The sequence below is a fragment of the Molossus molossus genome, unplaced genomic scaffold (assembly GCF_014108415.1).
Source record: "Molossus molossus isolate mMolMol1 unplaced genomic scaffold, mMolMol1.p scaffold_m16_p_1, whole genome shotgun sequence".
Classification (NCBI taxonomy): Eukaryota; Metazoa; Chordata; class Mammalia; order Chiroptera; family Molossidae; genus Molossus; species Molossus molossus.
In genome coordinates, this window is record NW_023425344.1 from 221683833 (window position 1) to 221704612 (window position 20780).

At 40.1% G+C, this 20780-nt stretch overlaps 1 protein-coding gene across 12 annotated transcripts in view; it reads left to right on the plus strand.

Moving 5' to 3' along the window:
- RAD51B (RAD51 paralog B) overlaps positions 1–20780 on the plus strand; it is a 547382-nt gene that overhangs the window by 184841 nt on the left and 341761 nt on the right. For 4 of the 12 annotated variants that reach the window (XM_036267257.1, XM_036267251.1, XM_036267299.1 and 1 more), the window contains 2 exons: positions 1250–1363; positions 2646–2785. The exons of 1 other annotated variant lie outside the window; for it this stretch is intronic. In XM_036267257.1, coding sequence (XP_036123150.1) covers positions 1250–1363; positions 2646–2717 — 186 coding nt within the window. In that variant the 3' untranslated portion in view covers positions 2718–2785. Of the gene's footprint in view, positions 1–520; positions 572–1249; positions 1364–2645; positions 2786–20780 lie in introns of those variants that run through there. 7 more of the 12 variants (XR_004960184.1, XR_004960183.1, XM_036267285.1 and 4 more) reach the window with 7 other exon arrangements.

Genomic DNA, 20780 nt, shown 5'->3' on the forward strand with positions numbered 1-20780 from the left:
TGCAGTTTGTCCCCGGCCCTGGTTGGGGTCACGTGGGTGGCAACTGCTCAATGTGTCTCTCTCACATTGATGTTTCTTTCTCTCTTACCCTCCCCCCTCTATCTGAAGGTAAATGCAAAAATGTCCTCAGGAGAGGATTAAAATGAATGAATGAATGAATGAATAAATGAATGAATGAATGAATAAATAAATAAATAAATAAAACAAAAATCCCCGGCACCTGGAGAACTTTCCCAGCTCCAGAGCCACCTGTGTGTGTGAACTCCATAATCAAGTGCGACAGGAGTGTCCATCACACCTTTCGTTCTTTCTTTTTTTTGGTACGTGCCCCTAGCGGGAACTGAACCCGGGACTCTCTGGTCCGAAAGCTGATGCTCCAACTGCTGAGCCAAACCTGTCAGGGCATCACATCACACCTTTCTTTAAAGCACTTGGGATACTCATGTGTGGTGCCTTGTTAAACTTCAGCATTTGCATTATAATTCTTAGGAACTGACTAATCTGCTTATTTTTAACGCAGCTTGGGAAAATAAAAATAGGAACATTTTGTTGCTAAATGACCAGTTTAACCTTAGAGAACTCAACTTTCTTATCATTGGATTGCTATCACATCATAGCTGCAATAACAGGGTAAGATTTGCAGTTTTAATAAATTGTTCTAAAATTCCTTAAATACTCTCTCAAAGTACATTGATAGTACATTTAAATAATATTATTCATGCCTGGCTGGTGTGGCTTGATTGGTTGGAGCGTTGTCCCATGCACCAAAAGGTGGCAGGTTTGATTCCTGGTCAGAGCATATACCCGGGTTACAGGTTCAATTGCTAGTTGGGGTGCATGCGGGAGGTGGGTGATTGATGTGTCTGTCTGTCTGTCTCTCCCCCGTCTTCTAATTTCAATTTTAAAAATCTTAAAAAATATATATTATTCATACTGAATGATATATTTAGGGCCTTTGTAGAGAGTATTCAGTTAATTTAAGAAAAATTCTTTTGATTCTATAGGAATATAATAAACATTTGCAAATGTGAGATGCTATTTTTGTTTTGTACTTCAGATTTGCAAGCATGCTCTAATTTTCTACAGGAAGTTTATGCTAGACTCTTTGTTTAAAAAAAGTTTATAGAAATAAGAGGTATATATATATTTTCGTAGTCTGAGGCTACAGTTGTGTATTACATGAAAAAGAAGTGGTCTGTCTCTTCTGCTACCTCAACGAGTGGTGTGAGGAACACCTCTGTCCCCTCAGGGTGTGTGCCCGGGAGTAGGATTGCAGGGTGATCAGAACACTCATCCTGGAGTCACCAAGTGCTGCCAGGCCGCTTCCTGGAGAGGCCGCGCCCGCGTGTCCCACCGCCCGTGCGTGAGTGCTCCTCGCCAAGACTTTATATATTTAGACTTGCTCATTTTTCCAAACTGATGGGTGTAAAGTGATATTTTGTTTTAATTTGCATTTCTCTGATTACTAATGAAGTTCAGCATGCCTTTATATGCTAGTTATTTGGCTTTTTTCTATCATGACTTGATTTAAGGCTTTATGTTGACAGAGACCGTAATTTTGAGTTTTCCAAATATATCACTTTTTCCTTTTCTGTTTTTTTTTTTTTTTTTTTTTTTTAACCTTACAGTTTATGCTTTTAGGATTCAAGGCCACAGGATTTACTCTCTGATCTGACCCTTTTTTTCTGTTCGCCTCCTTACACTTAAACTTTAATGCTTCTTGAGGTGACTTTTGCATACAGCAGCACTGGTTTTTGTTTTTGTTTTTTTTATCCTCACTCGAGGACATTTTTCTATTTTATGTTCAGATAGAGTGGGAGGGAGAGAGAGAGGGAGAGAGAGAGAGAAACATCGATGTGAAAGGGACACATTGAGTGGCTGCCACCCGCATGACCCAACCAGGGCTGGGGACAAACTGCAACTGAGGTACGTGCCCTTAGCGGGAACCGAACCCGCATCTCTCCGGACTGCAGGCTAACACTCTAACCGCTGAGCCAAACCGGCTAGGACCAGCAGCACTGTTTGAGGTTGCAGATTCATGCTTTGGAATACAATGCAGCAGTTTGGTCGGAATTAAAGGGCCGTACTGCATCATGGATACAGTTTGGAAAGATGATTTAGTGAAAAACAAAAGAAGGCTATGCACAGTACATTATCACTTATGAAAATTTAAGAACATGTATATTCACAAAACAACACTTTACATTTTTCAAATAAACAATCCTTACCCAAAACAGATGCTAGACAATTAAAGAGTTGCTCATGTAGGAGGAGAGAATGAGGATTCTAGATAAAGGTAGGGAGGGGGGAGATTAAACTAAAATAACAAAATCCCCAGTCTATGCAAGAGAACGGTCTTGCATAGACTGAGAGTAATAGTGTATACTCTGGACTGAGAAGTGTGGTTAACCCAGAGGTCTGGGGATGGAGTGAATATAATTTAGGAGAGATGACCAGAAAATAATTTAGGTGACCATCCAAAAAAGGCTAATTGAAGGAAAATAAAAATACAATATTTTAAGTGTTATGATTCATAAAAAGATGCCTGTAAGGAAGAAAAATGCTTCTAAACAACTACATCTGGTTTTACTTTTTGGCCTTTAAAGCCTTTTGGGAGAAACAGGAATCTCTCTTTTTTTCCTTAGGTGAAGATGTCTGTAAGGAGAGCAGATGTTGCTTTTCAAATGCATGTGTACACCTGCCACAGGACAAAATGAGTAGTTACTATTGAGAACAGGCTCTGGTTATTTTTTATGCTGCTCATTAAATTAAAATTCTTTTCCTGGTAAGTATAGGTTTATAATTAAGTCATTTATCATAAGTGTTCTCTTGGCTACATCTTACATTTGATGACATACAGAAGTGACATGTGGGTGGTTACTTAGAAATTAGATGAATGAGTTATTTTATTGGCCTTTATCATTTGATGTATAGGTTCTTCCTATTTATAACAAACACTGCACACTAACTAATTATATGCAGTGGAAGGAAGCAAAAAAGATCTTGGTCTAGAACTGCATTCTCAACTTATTTTCAACCCATGAACACTCTTGAGGAATAGGATACAGTCCCATTGATAGGCATGTGCTCTCTTGGCATCCTGCTCGGTTGTGTTACAGTATACATAGGTCTTTCTTTGCTAGATATGGATTCCATATTTCCCTCTTCTGACTCTCATGTACACTGGTGGTACTCTGCCCCGCACCCTCTCATTTACTTTATGTCCACATACTCAGCACTATACGAGCACTTTCTATTTTTTTCTCATTTATTCCTCACTACAACCTGCATACTATAGATAGAGGAAACAGACTCACAAACGTTAAAGTGATTTTTCTAGGGTCATGCAGCAATTGATAACAAAACCAGGATTTGAAGCCAAGTGTAATTCTAAAGCTCTCCTTCTTTCTACCTAACTACACTATATTTTTCATGGGGTATCTTCTCCAAATCCATATTTGTGTAGAGTGTGATGTATTCATTAGGTCCCTTAATTTTTTTTTTTTTTGGTACATGCCCCTAGCGGGAACTGAACCCAGGACTCTCTGGTCCACAGGCCGATGTTCAACCGCTGAGCCAAACTGGCCAGGGCTAGGTCCCGTAATTTTTAAAAGAGGACTTTAACCCCATCCTTTACTCTAGTGATTTATTGCTAAGGGATATAGGCACCTTAAAGTTATACCATAGACAAATTTGTGTTCAGGTTTCTTTTGGAAAGATCCAAACTCTGAACTCTCTAACTGCTCAAAAACTTGTCTGTAGAAGATTGTGACATCACTGCCTTCAGTGATGGATGTTACCGCAAACAGCCGGATAAAGTTCACTGTTCTGTCTGTGATGGAGTTTCTGAGGCTCCCTAAGGACACCACACCACCTCACCTTTGAGAGGATCTGGGGATGGAGTACCCCTCAGCCCTCAGGGTCAGGAAACACTGATTATTTTCTAAAACAATCTTGAGGCTGTTAGGAATCTTATATGTGATTGTATTTCTTCTTTACGTTGACTACTAAGAGGGTTAGAGCCAAATTTGCAGCCTATCTGTAATAAGCTGTGGAGGAATAGACAATATACGTCTGTGTGCTGATCCTACTCCTGGCATTATTTTCTACGTGTGTTCCTCGTTGGTCTCATGTTTCTCATTTATTTGTTTGTATTGACTGTATTTTCATAAACTGCCACAAACCATTTCACTGGTGGTGAATGTAAATACACAGATACCATGAGTAAGATCAGCTAAGGCTTCCTGATGTGACCGGGGAGTCACATTCCCAGCAGGAACGTCATGTGCACACGCTCATCTCTCTCTTTGTTTTCTTCCTTTCCTTCACTTCCTATTAATTTTCTTTTATGTTTACTATGGATGCCCCCCTTGATCAACAAATCAGTAGAATTTCAATGGTGCTTTTTATTGCTGAGTATGAACATAAAGAGTTCTTTTTCTGCAAAATTAATCTTTTAATTTCTAGTTCTCTATGTTCATATTTTTAGTAAAGGTATAAATTTAATTTTTATGAATACGCAAAGAAAGAAATTTAACTAATTGTATTATGTTTTCATCTGAGAATAAGTGCAGGGAAATTTTGAGTGCCATTATAGAAGTTTTTGCAAGATTATACAGAAGGGATTTTTTTTTCAGTTTGTTCTCATGAGGGTAATGAATTCCCTGCCTGTTGCCTAACAGACATCTCTAGTTGGATATTCAACTGGAACTTTAGATTATCTGAAATGACACATATACTCCCCCTCCCCCCGCCACCCTGCCCAAATATACCGCTATCGTTTCCCCTCACACTTCCTCATTTCATTTTCTGTTTTGGTAAATGGCATCACTCTGCATTCAGTCACCCAAACCATGAACATGGTAGTCATCATAAAATCCCCTCGTCAGTCACTCAGTTCTTCCTATTTTACTTACTTCACAGCTTTAAAATTGGCACTTTTACATTCCTACTGCTGTTACCTATTACAAGTGCCTTGCCGAAACAGGCACTCTGAATGCTGGGGTGAAGAAATGAAATAATGAACGAATACAGGCATGGACTGTCTTAGCTTTATTGTTTCTCTCTGGACTACTGTGAAATCCTATCCATGTCCCTACTGATGCCATCAGAGTGATTGTGTCGCTCTTCTGCTTAAAACCTTCAGTGACTCCTTCCAGCTTCCAGGACTCCGTTGAGTTTCGCACCAAGGCCCCTCATGCTAACTCCCCTGCATCTTACTGGTCTCACTTCCCACCATTTCTCCCTACTGACCTTATGGTTTCATCATGTGGCTGCATATCCGTTTCCTCCTGCACACTGTTTATTCTGCAGAACCCAACTGTAGCTTCCCTGGAGAACTTGACTGACTGCCGGTCTGATTTAGATGCCGTTTCTCCTTGCTCTCATATCCCTGTATGCATTGTCACGACATGTCCCATGTTAAACTGTCATCATGCTCTCCTTATCCAGAGGCCTTTTCTTAACATAGGTTCTTTAGTCCGAGACAGTGTCCAACGTTTAGTGAACAAACAATAATTGTTAATTGATTGACTGACTGAATGTGGAGTAGAGTAAGTCTATAGGTTATAATCCAGTCTAATCATGCAGTCATTCAATGCTGGATATTGTTTGAGACAATTAAAAAGTAAGCAGGTGGATATACAGTGTTGCATAGCATTGAGTGTTGTAAGGAAAATGAAGAGCGATAAGGAGATTCTAAAGCATCCGGTCAAGTCAGGCATGTCTGAAGAGGGTGCCTTTGAGCAGAGACCTGAGCGAAGTGAGAGAGGAGCCATGGGGCCCTGGTGGTCACACGGTGTTGGAAGGGGTGGTTCTGGGCAGAGAGAATAACATTCCTGAGCACCTGTGAGCAGGAGTCTTAAACATCAGCACTGTTTATTGTTTAACTGTGCAGTCTGTTCTTTTTCAATATTATATATCATACCTTTCTTTACTTGCTTGATTTCCTGAAAATGAAAAAAATGCCAACATGGGAAAGTAACTTTTTTCTCCCTCACTGCTTATCACTTTCTACTCTTTTCTCTGGGAGGACAGCCAATAGATTTGTTGGTTAGAGGCTCCTAACAGGAGAATACCGATTCAGGGGACAGATCTCCACCTGCCCCCATTGAATTGAGGTGTTCAGAGTTGTGTGAAAGCCTCTTTGAGTTGACCCGAATTGTGCATGTGTGTACAGCTCCCTTACCGACCGTTTCCTTTTTCCAGGCCCCTAATTCAGCCTGCAACCCTGGATAAAACCTTAGACCTTTTAGCCTCAGTAAGACAAGGAACATAATTTTGGATGCTACTCCTTGATCTGTCTTCTGCTTACTGCCTAAGTTAAGCCCGTTCAGTGGCAGTTTTCCATTTGTAAGAAGGATACCTTTCCAGTTAAGTTGTAAAAAAATCTAAATAAGCCCCCATGCTCTGAAATAATAGGAGCTACAGAGTCCAAAGAGGCAAAAAAGAAAGAACATTCCTAAGAAAACTGTGTAAATTTGCAAATTTGTTGTTCTTTGGTGCCAGCTGACAGGTGGAATGACAACCCAACCCAGTAACACTGGAGCCATTGTGATAGGAAGGAACTTAATATTGTTATTGTTCCGCCTAGATGATGTTTGTGCGAGGCTCTGCCAGCTCTTGTATTGAGAAAGCCCAATCAGGCGGAAGGCTTGCTGGTTTCTGCGTTCAGAGCGGCCCAGCCGCTGAGGAAAACCGATTAAATCTGGAAGGTGGCAGCTCACTTGGCAGGCTGCTCCCAGCACCTCGAGGAGAATCAAAGATAAATAAATACCACGTTTTATGAGAGGAGTATGGGGTGAGAGGGAGTGCCTGGACAGGAGTTAAAATTTCAAAGTGGGGGGACGTTCTCACTGACTTTCTTCCTGATCAGACTCTTGTCTCATGACCTCGCTCATGCTCGGATTAGAGCTGGCGCTTGTAAACCCGTGTGAGTTCACAGGAGAGGGGGGAGAGAGGTCTGTTTCCACAACCCCAGCTGTAGGGGGCAATGATCAAATACCAATTTTAAGTTTCCTTTTTTTTTAAAATGGCTTTTTAAACTATTTTACAAATCACATTGAATGCTCATTTGCCTATGGAACATGTGAAAATGCTGGCCTGTTACACAGATATTTCATTTTGAAAATCTGTCATTTCTTCAGGGAAAGTTTAGGGACTTTCAGTATGGCCCCTGTTCCAAGTTCATTGAGCTACCTCAAGGTCAAGTGGTCCCTAACTCCTCTTCTTTCCAGGTATGGACTCTGATCTCTCATTCTGCCATTGTGCCTTACATATACATTTTTTAAATCTTTATGAATAATATGTACTTGAGCTTAACATACCTCCAAGGGGCCATGGATTTTTTAAAAATATGTTTTTATTTTTAGAGAAAGGAAGGGAGAAACAGAAACATCCTTGAGAGAGGAACAGCCATTGGCTGCCTCCTGCATGCCCCCTACTGGGGATCAAGCCTGCAACTGGGAATGTGCCCTGACTGGGAATCAAACCAGCAACCTCTTGGTGCACGGGTTAATGCTCAACCACTGAGCCACACTAGCTGGGCTGGATTTTTTTTTTAATTCTCACCTGGGGATATTTTTTAGGTTGATTTTAGAGAGAGTAGAAGGGAAGAGGGAGGGAGGGAGGGAGAGAGAAACATTGTTGTGAGAGAGCTACATCCATTGGTTGCCTCCCGCATGTGCTCCAACCAGGGTTGGGGATCAAGCCTGCACCTCACGTACATGCCCTTGACTGGGAATTGAACCTGTGACCTTTTGGTTCGAGGGCTGGCACACTAACCACTGAGCCACAACGGCCAGGACAGGCCATGTATATTTTATTGGCTAAAAATAATTCATTTTTCCCATACATTTATAGAGCTTTAGAGATTATTTGACCTGCCCCTGCCACTTTGCAAAGAGTAAACTGAGGCCCAGAGAGGTTAAGTGACTTGCTTAGGGGCATTCAACCAGTAAATAAATAAATGCAGGGACTCCAATCTGCTCCTGACCCCAGTATGCTTTTTTCTTGTATCAATGAATGTCTTTTTAGCTGTTTAGGCTTCAATATCACATACAATGTAGAGAACTATAGCAGTTTACTTTATAGACTTATAAAGAAAAGTTAATAAAATAATCAAACAAATTCCTTGTATAATTAAAAACTTTATATGAATCACCAAAATAGTTTCAATCTCTTTTTCCATCAAATCTTTTATGAGAGCAACTAGGAAATAAATTACCACGTTGGGTTTCAATTTGTTGTGTTTTTCTTCCTGCTGCGGAGAATATGGTGATTAAACAAAATAAAATGCCCAAAGTTAGGCAACCAGGAGGTGAAGAACAAAACCAAAGGTATTAGATAATTAGGAGTCAATAGCAGGGACTGTAAACTGTTACTCCTATAAATGTAGTGTGGGTTGCTGTGACCATTGTCACAATGTTTTATGTTTGTCTCCACAACCTACAGTAATTTCTCATTTTCTTTTCCCCAGTGTGTGAAGTTAATTTAATACGTTAGTATAAAATGAGGAAGGGAAACTTTTCTAGATTTTCTTAGAGGCTAGGCAGAGTAAAGAAGGGTCTTTGCCTCAGCTAGGATAAAGGAGAAGAAGATATATTGACTACTCCTGACAGACTGCTTCAGACAGGGAGCAAACAGATTTAAAAAAAAAAAATCAATGAAAAAAAGACATTAGTATCAAGTAAGTCCTCAAAAGAAAGGTGCTTTAAGAATGAGCAATACAGTTAAGTATTCCTGTAAAAACGTAGGGAATTGTGAAGGTTCAATATTTTGTTCCCTATTAGAAGCGACCATTGGCTTTCGCCAGTATCAGTTGTCAGTGCTACTTGACAGTATTAGTCGTGGCTTGCCTGGCCCATGGTCCTCCTTCAGTGTGACAATAGCGCTGTTTATGTTGGAGACAAATCCCAGAAACTCAAGGTAACAGCATACACAGGGTGAGAGAGTATATCCAGGAGATTTTTATTTGGCATTTTTACTGCTAACAATCTACAGAAGTTTTAGCATTTAGTGCCAGGTCAGGCTGAAGGGGCAGCCTCTCTAGCTGCGTGATTTTGAAAGGTTTAAGGAATCAGCAAAAGATTACATAATAGATGATAGAGAAGGGAGAGTCTGGCTTCTATAGAACCTTGCAGAGATAGGAGGGTAGGCGAACAACTGCTTCCAGTTTGTTCTTCTTGTTGTTTTTCATTAAAAGAACTCAAAAAGAACAGTATGTGTTTTGGTTCTTTGAGCAAGGCCTTTGCCAAACGTCTCTGAAACCCACTCCCCTCTCCAAACCCATAAATACTTTTGTGATCAATTTAAAAAGCAGGTAAACTGAGAAACAAAGCACTTTGAAGATAGGCCCAGGTTTCATGGTGTGACCAAAACAATTCTGTGTCTTAAAACTCAGTTATCTAATCTACCCACTCCATTGCTTATTCTGCCAGCATTTTGTGTCAAGTACTTTTCATCACAGCACAGCTTTGCTGTGAACACGGAACAGGGTTATCTCTAGACTCTGTTGACATCATGTCTCTGCTCACATACCAATTGGGTGAATATGGGCCCATATGATTCCTGTAAGTGGATTACAAGGAATCCATGATAGATTTCATTCACTTCTGAGGAAACCAAGAACTTTCTCTGGCGAGCTTCTTAACGAGATATCCTTGTTTGTTTCATACTCACGGTACAGGTTGGGGCTTATGCGCTGTCTGAATTCTTAGGTGCTCAACTGAGAAAATCATATCCATCATTTTACGGTACTGGCACAGAAGTTAGCTAAGTTCATGAGTTTTACACTTTATTTTTACTTGTTTACGTAAGAGCACAGATGTGCATAGAGCTGTTGAGTCTGCCCAAGAGGCAGAACTGTTGTGTCGGATGGAACGAAATGAAAGCCCCCTGATGAAGTGAGAGGAGTGACACAGTGGGGAAGACCCAGACAGTTTACATCTTCCTCAGTTTACACTGAACGTCAGGAGATTTTTCCTTCCATTTGAGCAAGATGTTCTCAGGTCCATCAGGAGATAGTAATCGTGCAAGGAAGAAAATACCCCAGGAGTGAGAGTTCGGAAAAGCTCTGGGAGTTGACTGGTTTTGAACATGTTAGCTGAGTTTGTTTCCTGAACTATAAAGACAAGGAGATTGGTCAGTGTTCTCCAGAGTTGCTTGAAGCTCCTAGGTTCTCTAATAATTGTACTGCAGTCATATACTGAGAATTTAAAAATTAGATATGCATAATTTTACGTTGTAATAAAGGAGATGGTTTATATTTGTCAGTAGTAGAATTGCACTTTCTTTTGTATATGTGTGAGTGACTATACTTGCCAATGCATGAAAAATTTCAGGATGTTAATAAAATATAGTTAAGCCCTGGACGGTTTGGCTCAGTGGTTAGAGCGTTGGCCTACGGACCAGAGAGTCCTGGGTTTGGTTCCCGTTAAGGGCACGTACCTCGGTTGCAGTTTATCCCTGGCCCCAGTTGGGGTCGTGTGGGTGGCAACCACTCGATATGTCTCTCTCACGTCATTGTTTCTCTCTCTCTCCCTCCCGCTGTATCTGAAGGTAAATGCAAAAAAGACCTCAGGTGAGGATAAAAAAAATAAATAAAATAACAGTTAACAGTGTTTTTTTTGGAGGAGTAGGGATATGGGTTCATGCGTAAGAGCAGGATAATTTACATTTATTTTATACTATTTGTTGATATGTATATTCTTACTATGTCCATGCATTGTTTAAAAGTTCAAAAAATTAATTGGTTTTATTATTTTTTCAAAGATTAAAAAGAAGCCTCAAATCATTACAGAATGCATCTCAGGATAAAAATATTTGGACTTTAATTTCAGACTCCAGATATTTTATCTAACCTTAAAGTATTGTTTGAATCATCAGTAGATTTTTGCTTTTATTATATTAAGAAAGGTCTTTTAAATCTTGTCTGTCAAGGAGAGCAGCTCCCTTTGTTTGATGCAACAAGCAGCTTTAACAGTAGAAGCCAGATTCAGCAGTGTTAGTGATGGGATTATAGAGCTTCCATTCATTTGGTCCGCTGACGACCTTATTATTTCTTTATCCTATTTGTGACACTTTCTAGAATCATCTTTCTTTGATTTGCAGCAATGGGAATGAAAGAGGTGGGAAAATATTGGTTTTCAAACCAATTAGTAACGAGGAGTGCCAAGTTTAGAGTGTCTCAGTCTTATTGCCAGTCTTAAATGTAAAACAGTAGCTCTCTCTTAATCTTCTTAGAAGATAAACCTACAGGAAATGAAAAGCAGCCTGTTGAAACATCAGAAGGCATTTTTACAGGCTGCACATGCTGCTGGACTTGAATTTTGGTTCCAGCATTAGTTTTTGTCCTTTTCTCCCGTGTTTACAGATGCTTCTAGGAAGTGTTGAGAAACTGTAAGAACCCAGAAACTGGATGTTTTTAGCCTGGCATCAGTGAATTTCTTTTTCTTTTTATATCTTTTACTTTTCTTTCTTTCGTTTTGAAAAAAAAAAGGAACTTTACAGAAAATGGGGAACCTGAGGAACATTGCATTTTTTTTTAAGCCCTTACCCAAGGATATTTTTCCATTTAGAGTTGGGGGGCGGGGAAGAAGAAACATTGATGTGAGAGAGACACACCTACTGGTTGCCTTCTGCACAACTCCAACTGGGGCCAGGGACCCAACCGCAACCCAGGTATGTGCCCTTGACCAGAATCGAACCCGCAACTCTGCTCTACGGGCTGATGCTCTAACCGCTGAGTCATACTGGCCAGGGTGCATTCTACTTTTTTTTTTAGAGTAATTTGTAGCACTGTTAATGTATTTATATTATAATTAGTATAATATAGACCTGGTAGGCTTTTTTATTTCCAGTTGTTCTATCAAACCTCAAGCATTTCCCCATGTCTGGCACAGTGTTTTTTAGACTTTCCCATATTCAACAATAGCAAATAAGCAAAAGTTAAAGATGAACTGCCACATTGGAGTTGTTAAAGTTTTCATTTGTTATTCTCAGATTTGCATGATCTCTGGCTGAATTTATTTATACTTTTGCTTCATTCAGGTTATGATATCACTATAATTTGGTTTATTTATTCGTTCTTTGGAGCATTAGGTTATTTATGCTAATGTTGATCATCTCATGAAGATGATAATAGCTATTGTTATATTTTTTAGCCCTTAATTTTGCTAGATACTATATCACACATTTTGTTAATTCATTCAGCAAGTATTTATTGAGTACTTTTTAAAAAAACATTTTTTCTTTATTGATTTTAGAGAGAGAAGACGGGAGAGGGAAAGAGAGAGAGAGAGAGAAACATTGATGAGAGAACATCCATTGGCTGCCTACTGCACTTCCCTCACTGGGGGTCGGGCCCACAGCCTGGGAATGTGCCCTGACCAGGAGTTGAACTGCTGACCTCTTGGTGCATGGGTCGATGCTCAACCACTGAGCCATACTGGCTGAGCTTTATTGAGTACTTTCTATGCCCAGGTATTGATTTAGGGGCTAAAGATATAATAGTGAATAAGATAAAACCTGTAAGAAACTATGTTTCATATAATGTTTCTAATCTACATAAAATTGTACAAGGGAGACATTCTGTTAATTTTATAAATGAAACAGCTGAGACTAGAGAAGGAAAACATTTTCCAGCGTCCTGTAGCCTGTAAGTGACCAAGTTTTAGTTTGAACCTGTCTTATTTGATTCTAGTCTGCATTCTGCTCCATGCTATACTGCCTCACAATAATCAGTACTATTTTCTCTTCATTAAAGATTATTTTCTCTTCATTAAAGATGTTTATAAACATCCAAGATTGGTCTAAACATGCTTAACTATGGATATAATTATTTCTTTTTAACCCCAGTGCTTCCAGAAAGCTAGAAGAGACACTAAACCTAATAGATTGAGCATCAAAAGTTATACAATACTTAGGAATACATTTAATAACAAAATTCGCAGGACTTATACGCTGAAAACTATAAAACATTGTTGAAAAATTAAAGAAGCTTAAATAAATGGAAAGACGTCACATGGTCATGATCAGAAAACTCAATATTGTTAAAGTGGAAATATTCCCTAAATTGATCTATAGATTCAATACAATCCCTATCAAAATCACAGCTGATCCTAAAATTCATTGAAAATCAGAATAGCTAAAACAATCTTAAAAAGTAAAATGAAGTTGGAGGTTTCTAATTTCAAAACTTACTACAAAGCTACAGTAACCTAAATAGTGTGGTACTGGTATAGGATAGAAATATAGATCAGTGGATTGGAATTGAGAGTCTAGAAGTAAACTTTTATTTATGGTTAATTGAGATTTGACAAGGTTGCTAAGACAACTAAGTGGAGGAAAGAATAGTCTCCTCAATAAATAATACTGGGACAACTGGACAGCCATATGCAAAAGAGTCAAGTTGAACCCCTACTTCATACCATATACCAAGCGGATTAGGTACTTAAATATAAGTTACAAAATTCTTAGAAGAAAACATAGGTGTAAATCTTCATGATCATGGATTAGGCACTGGTTTCTTAGGTATAACACCAAAAGCACAAGCAACCAAAGTAAAAATAAATTGAACTTCATAAACATGAAAACCTTTGGTGGTTTCAAGTATATTATCAAGAAAGTAAAAGGACAGCCCGCAGAATAGAATAAAATATTTGCAGATCTTATACTTGATAAGGATCCAGTATATAGAAAACATGAAGAGCTCTTAGAACACAATAATAAAAAGATAAATAACCCAAATAAAAACAGATAAAACATTTGAATAGAAATTTTTCTGAAGAAGACATATAGATGATCAATAAGCACATAAAAAGATGTTCAACAAAATTAGTTATTGGTGAAATACTAATCAAAGCCATGATACCACTTTCCACTACTAGGATGGCTATAACAGAAAAGACAGACTATATATAACAGGGTTGGAGAGTTGTGGGAACATTGACATTCTCATACATTGCTGGTGGGAATGTAAAATGGTACAGTCACTTTGGAAAACTGTTTGGCATTCCTCAAACACTTAAACATAGAATTAGCATACGACCCAGAAATTCCACACCTAGGTTATATGCACTAGAGAAATGAAAACATGTCCACACAAAAGCTTTTAAACGAATAGTCAAAGCAACATTATTCATAATAGCCCCAAAGTGGGAACAACCCGAATGTCTGTCAACCAATGAATGCATAAACAAATGAGGTGGTATATCCATACAATGGAATAGTATTCAGCAGTGAAAAGGAATAAAGTATTAAATGTGCTGCAAGATGGCCAACGTTGTTAAATGAAAGAGGCTAGTCACAAACAGCTACATATTGTATGATTACATTTGTATAAAATGTCCAGAATAGGCAGATCCATAGAGACAGTAAATAGATTATTGGTTGCCAGGATCTAGATAGAGGGAAATATGGGGAGTGACTGTTAATGAGTTTATTTTAGGGATAATGAAAATGCTCTGTACTTAGATATTGATGATGGTCACACAACTGTGAGTATATTAAAAAATACTAAGTTGTATACTTAGTATAATTTTATAGTATGTGAATTATTTCTCAATAAAACTATTACATGTATTTTAAGAAAGCTATTACTGCCCTGGCCAGTTTGGCTCAGCGGTTAGAGTGTTGGCCTGTGGACTGGAGAGTCCCGGGTTCGGTTCCTGCTAAGGGCACGTACCTCGGTTGCAGTTTGTCCCTGGCCCTGGTTGGGGTCATATGGGTGGCGACCATTCAGTGTGTCTCTCTCACATCAGTGTTTCTCTCTCTCTCTTCCTCCCTCTTGCCCTCTCGCTCTATCTGAAGATAAATGCAAGAATGTCCTAGGGTGAGGAGAAAGAAAAGAGGGAGGGAGGGAGGGAGGAAGGAAGGAAGGAAGGAAGGAAGGAAAGGAGAGGAGAGAGAGAAAGAGAAAGAAAGAAAGAAAGAAAGAAAGAAAGAAAGAAAAGAAAGAAGAAAGAAAGAAAGAAAGAAGAAAAGAAAAGGAGGGAGGGAGTGGGAGGGGAAGATGGGAGGGGAGGGGAGGGGAGGGGAGGGGAGGGGAGGGGAAGGGAAGGGAGGGGAGGGGAGGGGAGGGGGAGGGAAGGGGAGGGAAGGGAAGGGAAGGGAAGGGAAGGGAAGGGAAGGGAAGAAAGAAAGAAAGAAAAGAAAGAGAGAGAGAGAGAGAAAGAAAGAGTTATTGCTTTGGTTTTACGGATTTGGATTCAAATGAATTATCTGTGTTTGAGTTATTTCAGTTGAATACAATGGAAACTAGACTTTTATTATCCATGAGAACTTTTAATCTTCCTTGTTTTTATCTGTTTTCTATTGGCTTACTTGACACCAACTAGCAAAAACTACTATAGAACAATAGGATGTCATTTTTTATAAACTTTTTTCTTGGTCTCCTTTTTGGAAACCTTAATGTTATATTCATTTCAAACCAAGAGTGGCATTTTGTTGTAACTATGTCACTTGGAAATGTGTTTATTTTTAAGAGTATGAATTTGATTTAGAAACTGCTTTTTCGTGTGGCTGTGGAACTTGATGGTCACACACTTGAAATGCTCCCTGGCCAGACCAGAAGAGTCTCTGGGCAATAGGAGGGGTGTGTGTGTGTGTGTGTGTGTGTGTGTGTGTGTGTGTGTGGTGTGTCAGTGTAAAAATGATTCACAGTTTGATAAAGTGCAGGCAGGTTGCATATGACTTTTATAGTGTGGCTGTGAGCCCAGCCCATGGTAAGAATTCATACATGTCTCCTTTATTTGTAAACGTGGAATTGAAGTAGGTTTTATTTCTTGACTGTCCTGGCATGGTGCTAGTGAGAAGGATGGGTGTGCTACCCAAAGCATTATGTAATAGGAAGCACAGTTTTCTGAGAGAAATATTGAACCTGGTAGGAAGGGAGATAAAAATCTTTGCTAGGGGACAGTTCTTTTCCATTGATATTCCCAATGCATTTTCCCAGGGTGTGCCTGGGGTTCTTCTGCTGAGTTGCTAGATAATACTCCTTCTTATCCAGCGTGATTGGATAAAGAAACTAGTTATTTGGGGCTTGGAGTGTAGACAGCAAGGAGCCATGGTTCTGAATGTGGTGTCTGGCCCAGGCCTTCTTGCTAGTGATGGCAGCATGTGCTGGACAGGAAAGAGTGGGCGGCAGTACTTGATAACACAGGGTATTGGCATCACCAATTTCATTTCTGGTCTTCCCTTTTAAAGTAGATTATGTTTTAGCCTCTTGTCAAATTGAATGCTGAGGATCCCTGTAGCTGTTGCCTAGCTGGTCATTAACATACTTGGAGAGGATTCTCCAAAGCAGCTTCAGTTTCCACCACATTTGAATTCTTAATTTTAATCAACTCATTTATGCCTTGGTCCTATTCACCAGCACCTTTTCCTCTTTGCTTCCTAGTCTTTCTGCTCAGTTCAAGTGATAGCAACCTCCAAATTGACCTCCCCAATCCCTGACTGACCCTATAGTTGTTTTCAGTGGTCTCATGGACAGTTGACATATATTTTTAAAAATTATTTTCTATTCTTCAAAGCAGTTTTGAACCTAGATTAATAAGTGATTCATTGTACTTAAACTAGAATAGATGATATTCAACTTTATTTTTTTTTAACCCTCACCCGAGAATATTTTTCCACTGATTTTCAGATAGAGTGTATGTAGAGTGGGAGGTGGGAAGAGAGGGGGGGAAGGAGAGAGAGAGAGAGAGAGAGAGAGAGAGAGAGAGAGAGACCAATTGGTTGCCTTCCGCATGACCCTAACCAGGGCTGGGGACTGAACCACAACTGAGGTACGTGCCCTTGGCTGAAATTGAACCCACAACTCTGGTCTGCAGGCCCTGCTCTAACCATTGAGCAAACCACCAGGGCAGATTATTCCTTTTAATGGTGGCAATTTGTTCACTCAGTTTCTAAAAAGAGGTTCATTGTAGAAACACATATTAATTATTACACCATCTTGGAATGAAATGGAATCTTGAGCTATCATTCACCCTCTTCTTCCTAACAGAATGCCTTAGCTAAAATCATCCTCGGAAATGAACAGTCTTAAGTAATTTTAAAAACCTCTTAGATAACTCATTCTAAAATTTACCAGTTTTCAGTATCAGGAAAATTGTGCTTTAACATTTTTTAAATTCATTTCCTTTGGAAGGTTAATTCAGTTTTCTCATTTTCCCCCCTATTATCATCTGAGGTAGATGTTGAGTACATTCAACCTGAAGCAAATCATTCTTCTTTACACTCAATATTTTGCCCCCAAATCGGGAAAAATCTTTTGGACAAGTGGCTTTGTAGTCACCCTTGGGTTCACGTTGTGCTTGAACTGCAAGTCTGGTTTTATTGCCTGGAGAGATGCTGAGACTTAATTAAGTCTTAGAGTCTCTAAAGCCCAAATTCTGCCTGAGTTCATAACTAGACATCGGCCGTTCCCAAGGACTGTTACATCCGGGAGCCATGGAGAAGCGGGAGAAGGAAGTTCGGCGTGTCTTCTGTGAACCAGAGTTTAGGGTGAGGCCAGCTCTGGGCAGGGACGGCAGGCCTGCTTTCCCTTTGGCAGTTGAGGTCCCCTGGAGGGTGGAACTCAGAGGACGGTGCAGTGAGCACGAGGAGGGTAGAAAGGAGTGGAGGATGAGGAGATTCTTAACAGTGTTAAAAAAATCAGAAGGGCCCTGGCCGGTTTGGCTCAGCGGTTAGAGCATCAGCCTGCGGTCCTGAGAGACCCGGGTTCGGTTCCCGCTAAGGGCACGTGCCTCGGTTGCAGTTTGTCCCCGGCCCTGGTCGGTCGTGTGGGTGGCGGCCACTCGATGTGTCCCTTCACATCGATGTTTCTCTCTCTCTGTTCCTCTCTCTCTCTCCCACTCTACCTGAACAAAAAATGGAAAAATGTCCTCGGGTGAGGATAAAAAAAAAAAAAAAAAAAATCAGAAGGTATCTACACTATTCCATGATCCTCTCCTCTTACCATCATTTCCTAGGTAAAAGGACAAACCTGAACTTCCTTCCTGTCTCGTGTTTATCCCAAGGTTGTTTCTTTCTTACATCCGCTGGAAGGAAGTAGGCAGAGAAAACACTGGCGTGACTTTAGTTTCTTTTTCTAGGTCTTTGGGTGCCAAAGTCTTATTGATGGTGAATTTAGGTCTTCATGAGCAAAAGTAGGAATAATAATTATTACCCTTTATTGAACAGAGGAATCGTGCTAAGTACATTATTTTGTTTGATCTATACAGATCTATAATATAAGCATTTCTCTAAGTTAATACATGTGAAGCACTTAGCATAGTGCCTGAAATATAGTAAGAGCTCAATAAATGTTAATTCTCAGTTTGGAGATAAGGGAACTGTATCTTAGAACAGTGTCAGTAGAATTTGAATCCATGGCTTTTAAACTCGAAAGCCCATGTTCTAAACTATTGTGTGTTTCTCTCCCCTTCAAGAACACAGCTCCCTTTACAAAAGTCTTTCCTGATACTCTCCTGTACATGCGCTCTAGGATCATACTTGTTTTTTAATTCTATGTTCTGCCTTGTTCCAATTTGTGAGTTCTGTATCCTCCCCCCACCCCTGCATTTATCCCCAGGGAAGTTCATTTTTCAAATTATCAAGGTCTGGACCAAATTTATTTAGTGAGAATGTAGAATTTTTCTTACAAGATTTTTAAAGGACAAGTAAGATGATTACATGAAAGGATCTGTTTAGGCTCTTTTTGCATGGCAGGGGGTGGACCAAATAGCCTTTGGATCACTTCCACTTGTATAATTCACCATTCCAGCAGGACGGCAACATTTCAGGCCAAAGTTCAACTATTTTTTTTTTTTTTTATTATTAAATTCTTTTATCGTCGCCAGGAAACTAGAGAAAATGAATTCTTCACAGTGTGCTTGAGCATGCAACATGAAACGGTTTGCACACTAAATGAAATTAAATGAAAGACAGCTGTTTGGGAAAGAGCTGTCAGAAACTGATTGGGTTCTATTAGAGGAGAATAGAGGCTGGGAATAGGTTTCAGAAACAGGATATCAGTGGCTTACAAAGCAAGCAAATTTACATACAGCAAAGCTCTCATGTGGCTGTGCTGTTGCATGTCTCTTCAGTTCATCCATCTTAAATTATTGTTTGCTCTTGGTGAGTAGGTGTCTGCTTTCAGGCTTCTTTTCACATGTCAAATGTGTGGCAGTTCTTTCTTTTCTGAGAAGTAACTACAGCAAATCCCACTACAATGCTTTTCTAAGTACTTTGGTTTTGGTTAAATTGCAAATCCAATAATGTTCATCAAACAACTTCCTTTACCCAGAACCTCTTTGTTCCTGCCCAAATACCAAAGGTTGCCAGAGGTGCCACCAGGGTCTCCCAAAATGGCTACCAGCAGGGTGGGGGGAGCAGCTGCACCTCAAAAGAGACTCAGAGCAGATGGTCACCTGTGGTGAGACGTATCACGACTGTATTGAGCCTGATTTGTGATTGTCCTTGGTACTTTCTAGATCCTCAAGTCATGTTACCTGTGTGATGCTTCTCCTTGCACCCCAAGACCTTCTTGCTCACTGTTTGGGCACGTGTTCTTATATCTTACCTAAGGCCCTGCTACTGCTGAAAGGCTTCACCCCGCTGTCTTTCCAACCCTCCTAGCTCTCAGTAGGCTCCCTGCTGGGCCCTCCAGCGGCAGAGGCAGTGCTACACACGGAACTGCCTTTACAGGAATGTTTTCAAAACCCCAAAAGGGGTTCTATTATTGAAGCACAGCCTATGCACAGCATAACCGTATGCAGGAAATTCAGTTAGCATGCACAGTTAGGATCCTAGTATAACACTGCACTCGTGCAGCCTGTCTCTGGAGCCCCTGCTGACAGTGAATGCTGACATTGCTGGCCCTTCCGTAATTCACTGGGCCCAGTCCCCGCTGCCTTCCTTCCAGGTCTCCCTTGCTATCCCCTCCGTGCCTTCGTTATTTCTTCTGGTTCAAAATACGGCCTCTTCCTTGGTTGAGATTAAGGAATCACGTAATTCACAGTGTGACCATCTGCAGTCCTCCCTCCTGGTCTTCCTACCTTATTGCAGTGTGTTTTGGGTCACCACTCCTGGAGTACCCGGATCAAGGATCTGCAGTATATGAATAAAGTAATGACCAGTACAACTCCCACACTCCACAAATGAAATGGGGCGTGAGTTACCAGCAAGGTTCCCCCTCTTTAAGATGACATTTACTGAAGCAAATGCCATCATTGAAAGTAAGCTGTGAACTTAACAGTGATTTTGTTGGTGAAAATATTTGCTTCTCAGTTCTGGAAATGCTTCTGGTTAACTCCTCTGAACGCTGCCTTCCTTTCCCTCCTGGTTAAGATCCAGAGCAGATACCACAAATATTCCTCCGTATAATCAGGAAGTTCTTGAGCTGTCATTCTCTGAGAGTCATGGCTGGAAGGGACAGAGCCTATGGAAATTAGGAATACTCCACTTCTTTTTTCTGCATCTCATGAAGAATTATGTCATCAGACTTGTCCCACTGTCACGTAGTTAGGGATTTAACTATTGTGTAACTTGCTTATGTATTCTGCCCCGGCTTCTGTTCTCATTCATTCAGAAAACGTTCACTGAGTACCTGTTTATAAGCCAGGCACTGTGAAAGGAGTGACGTCAGGAAAGTTGGTAAGCTGTGTGCTCTGCCTTTGAGAGCTTAGGTCTGGTGAGTTGTGAGGAAAGTGTTTTTCTGAGTGTTGATATGATGATTACTTGCTCTTAATGGCATTTATGTCAATAATAGGCCTTAATAATATATTTCTCTTCTTTATTTG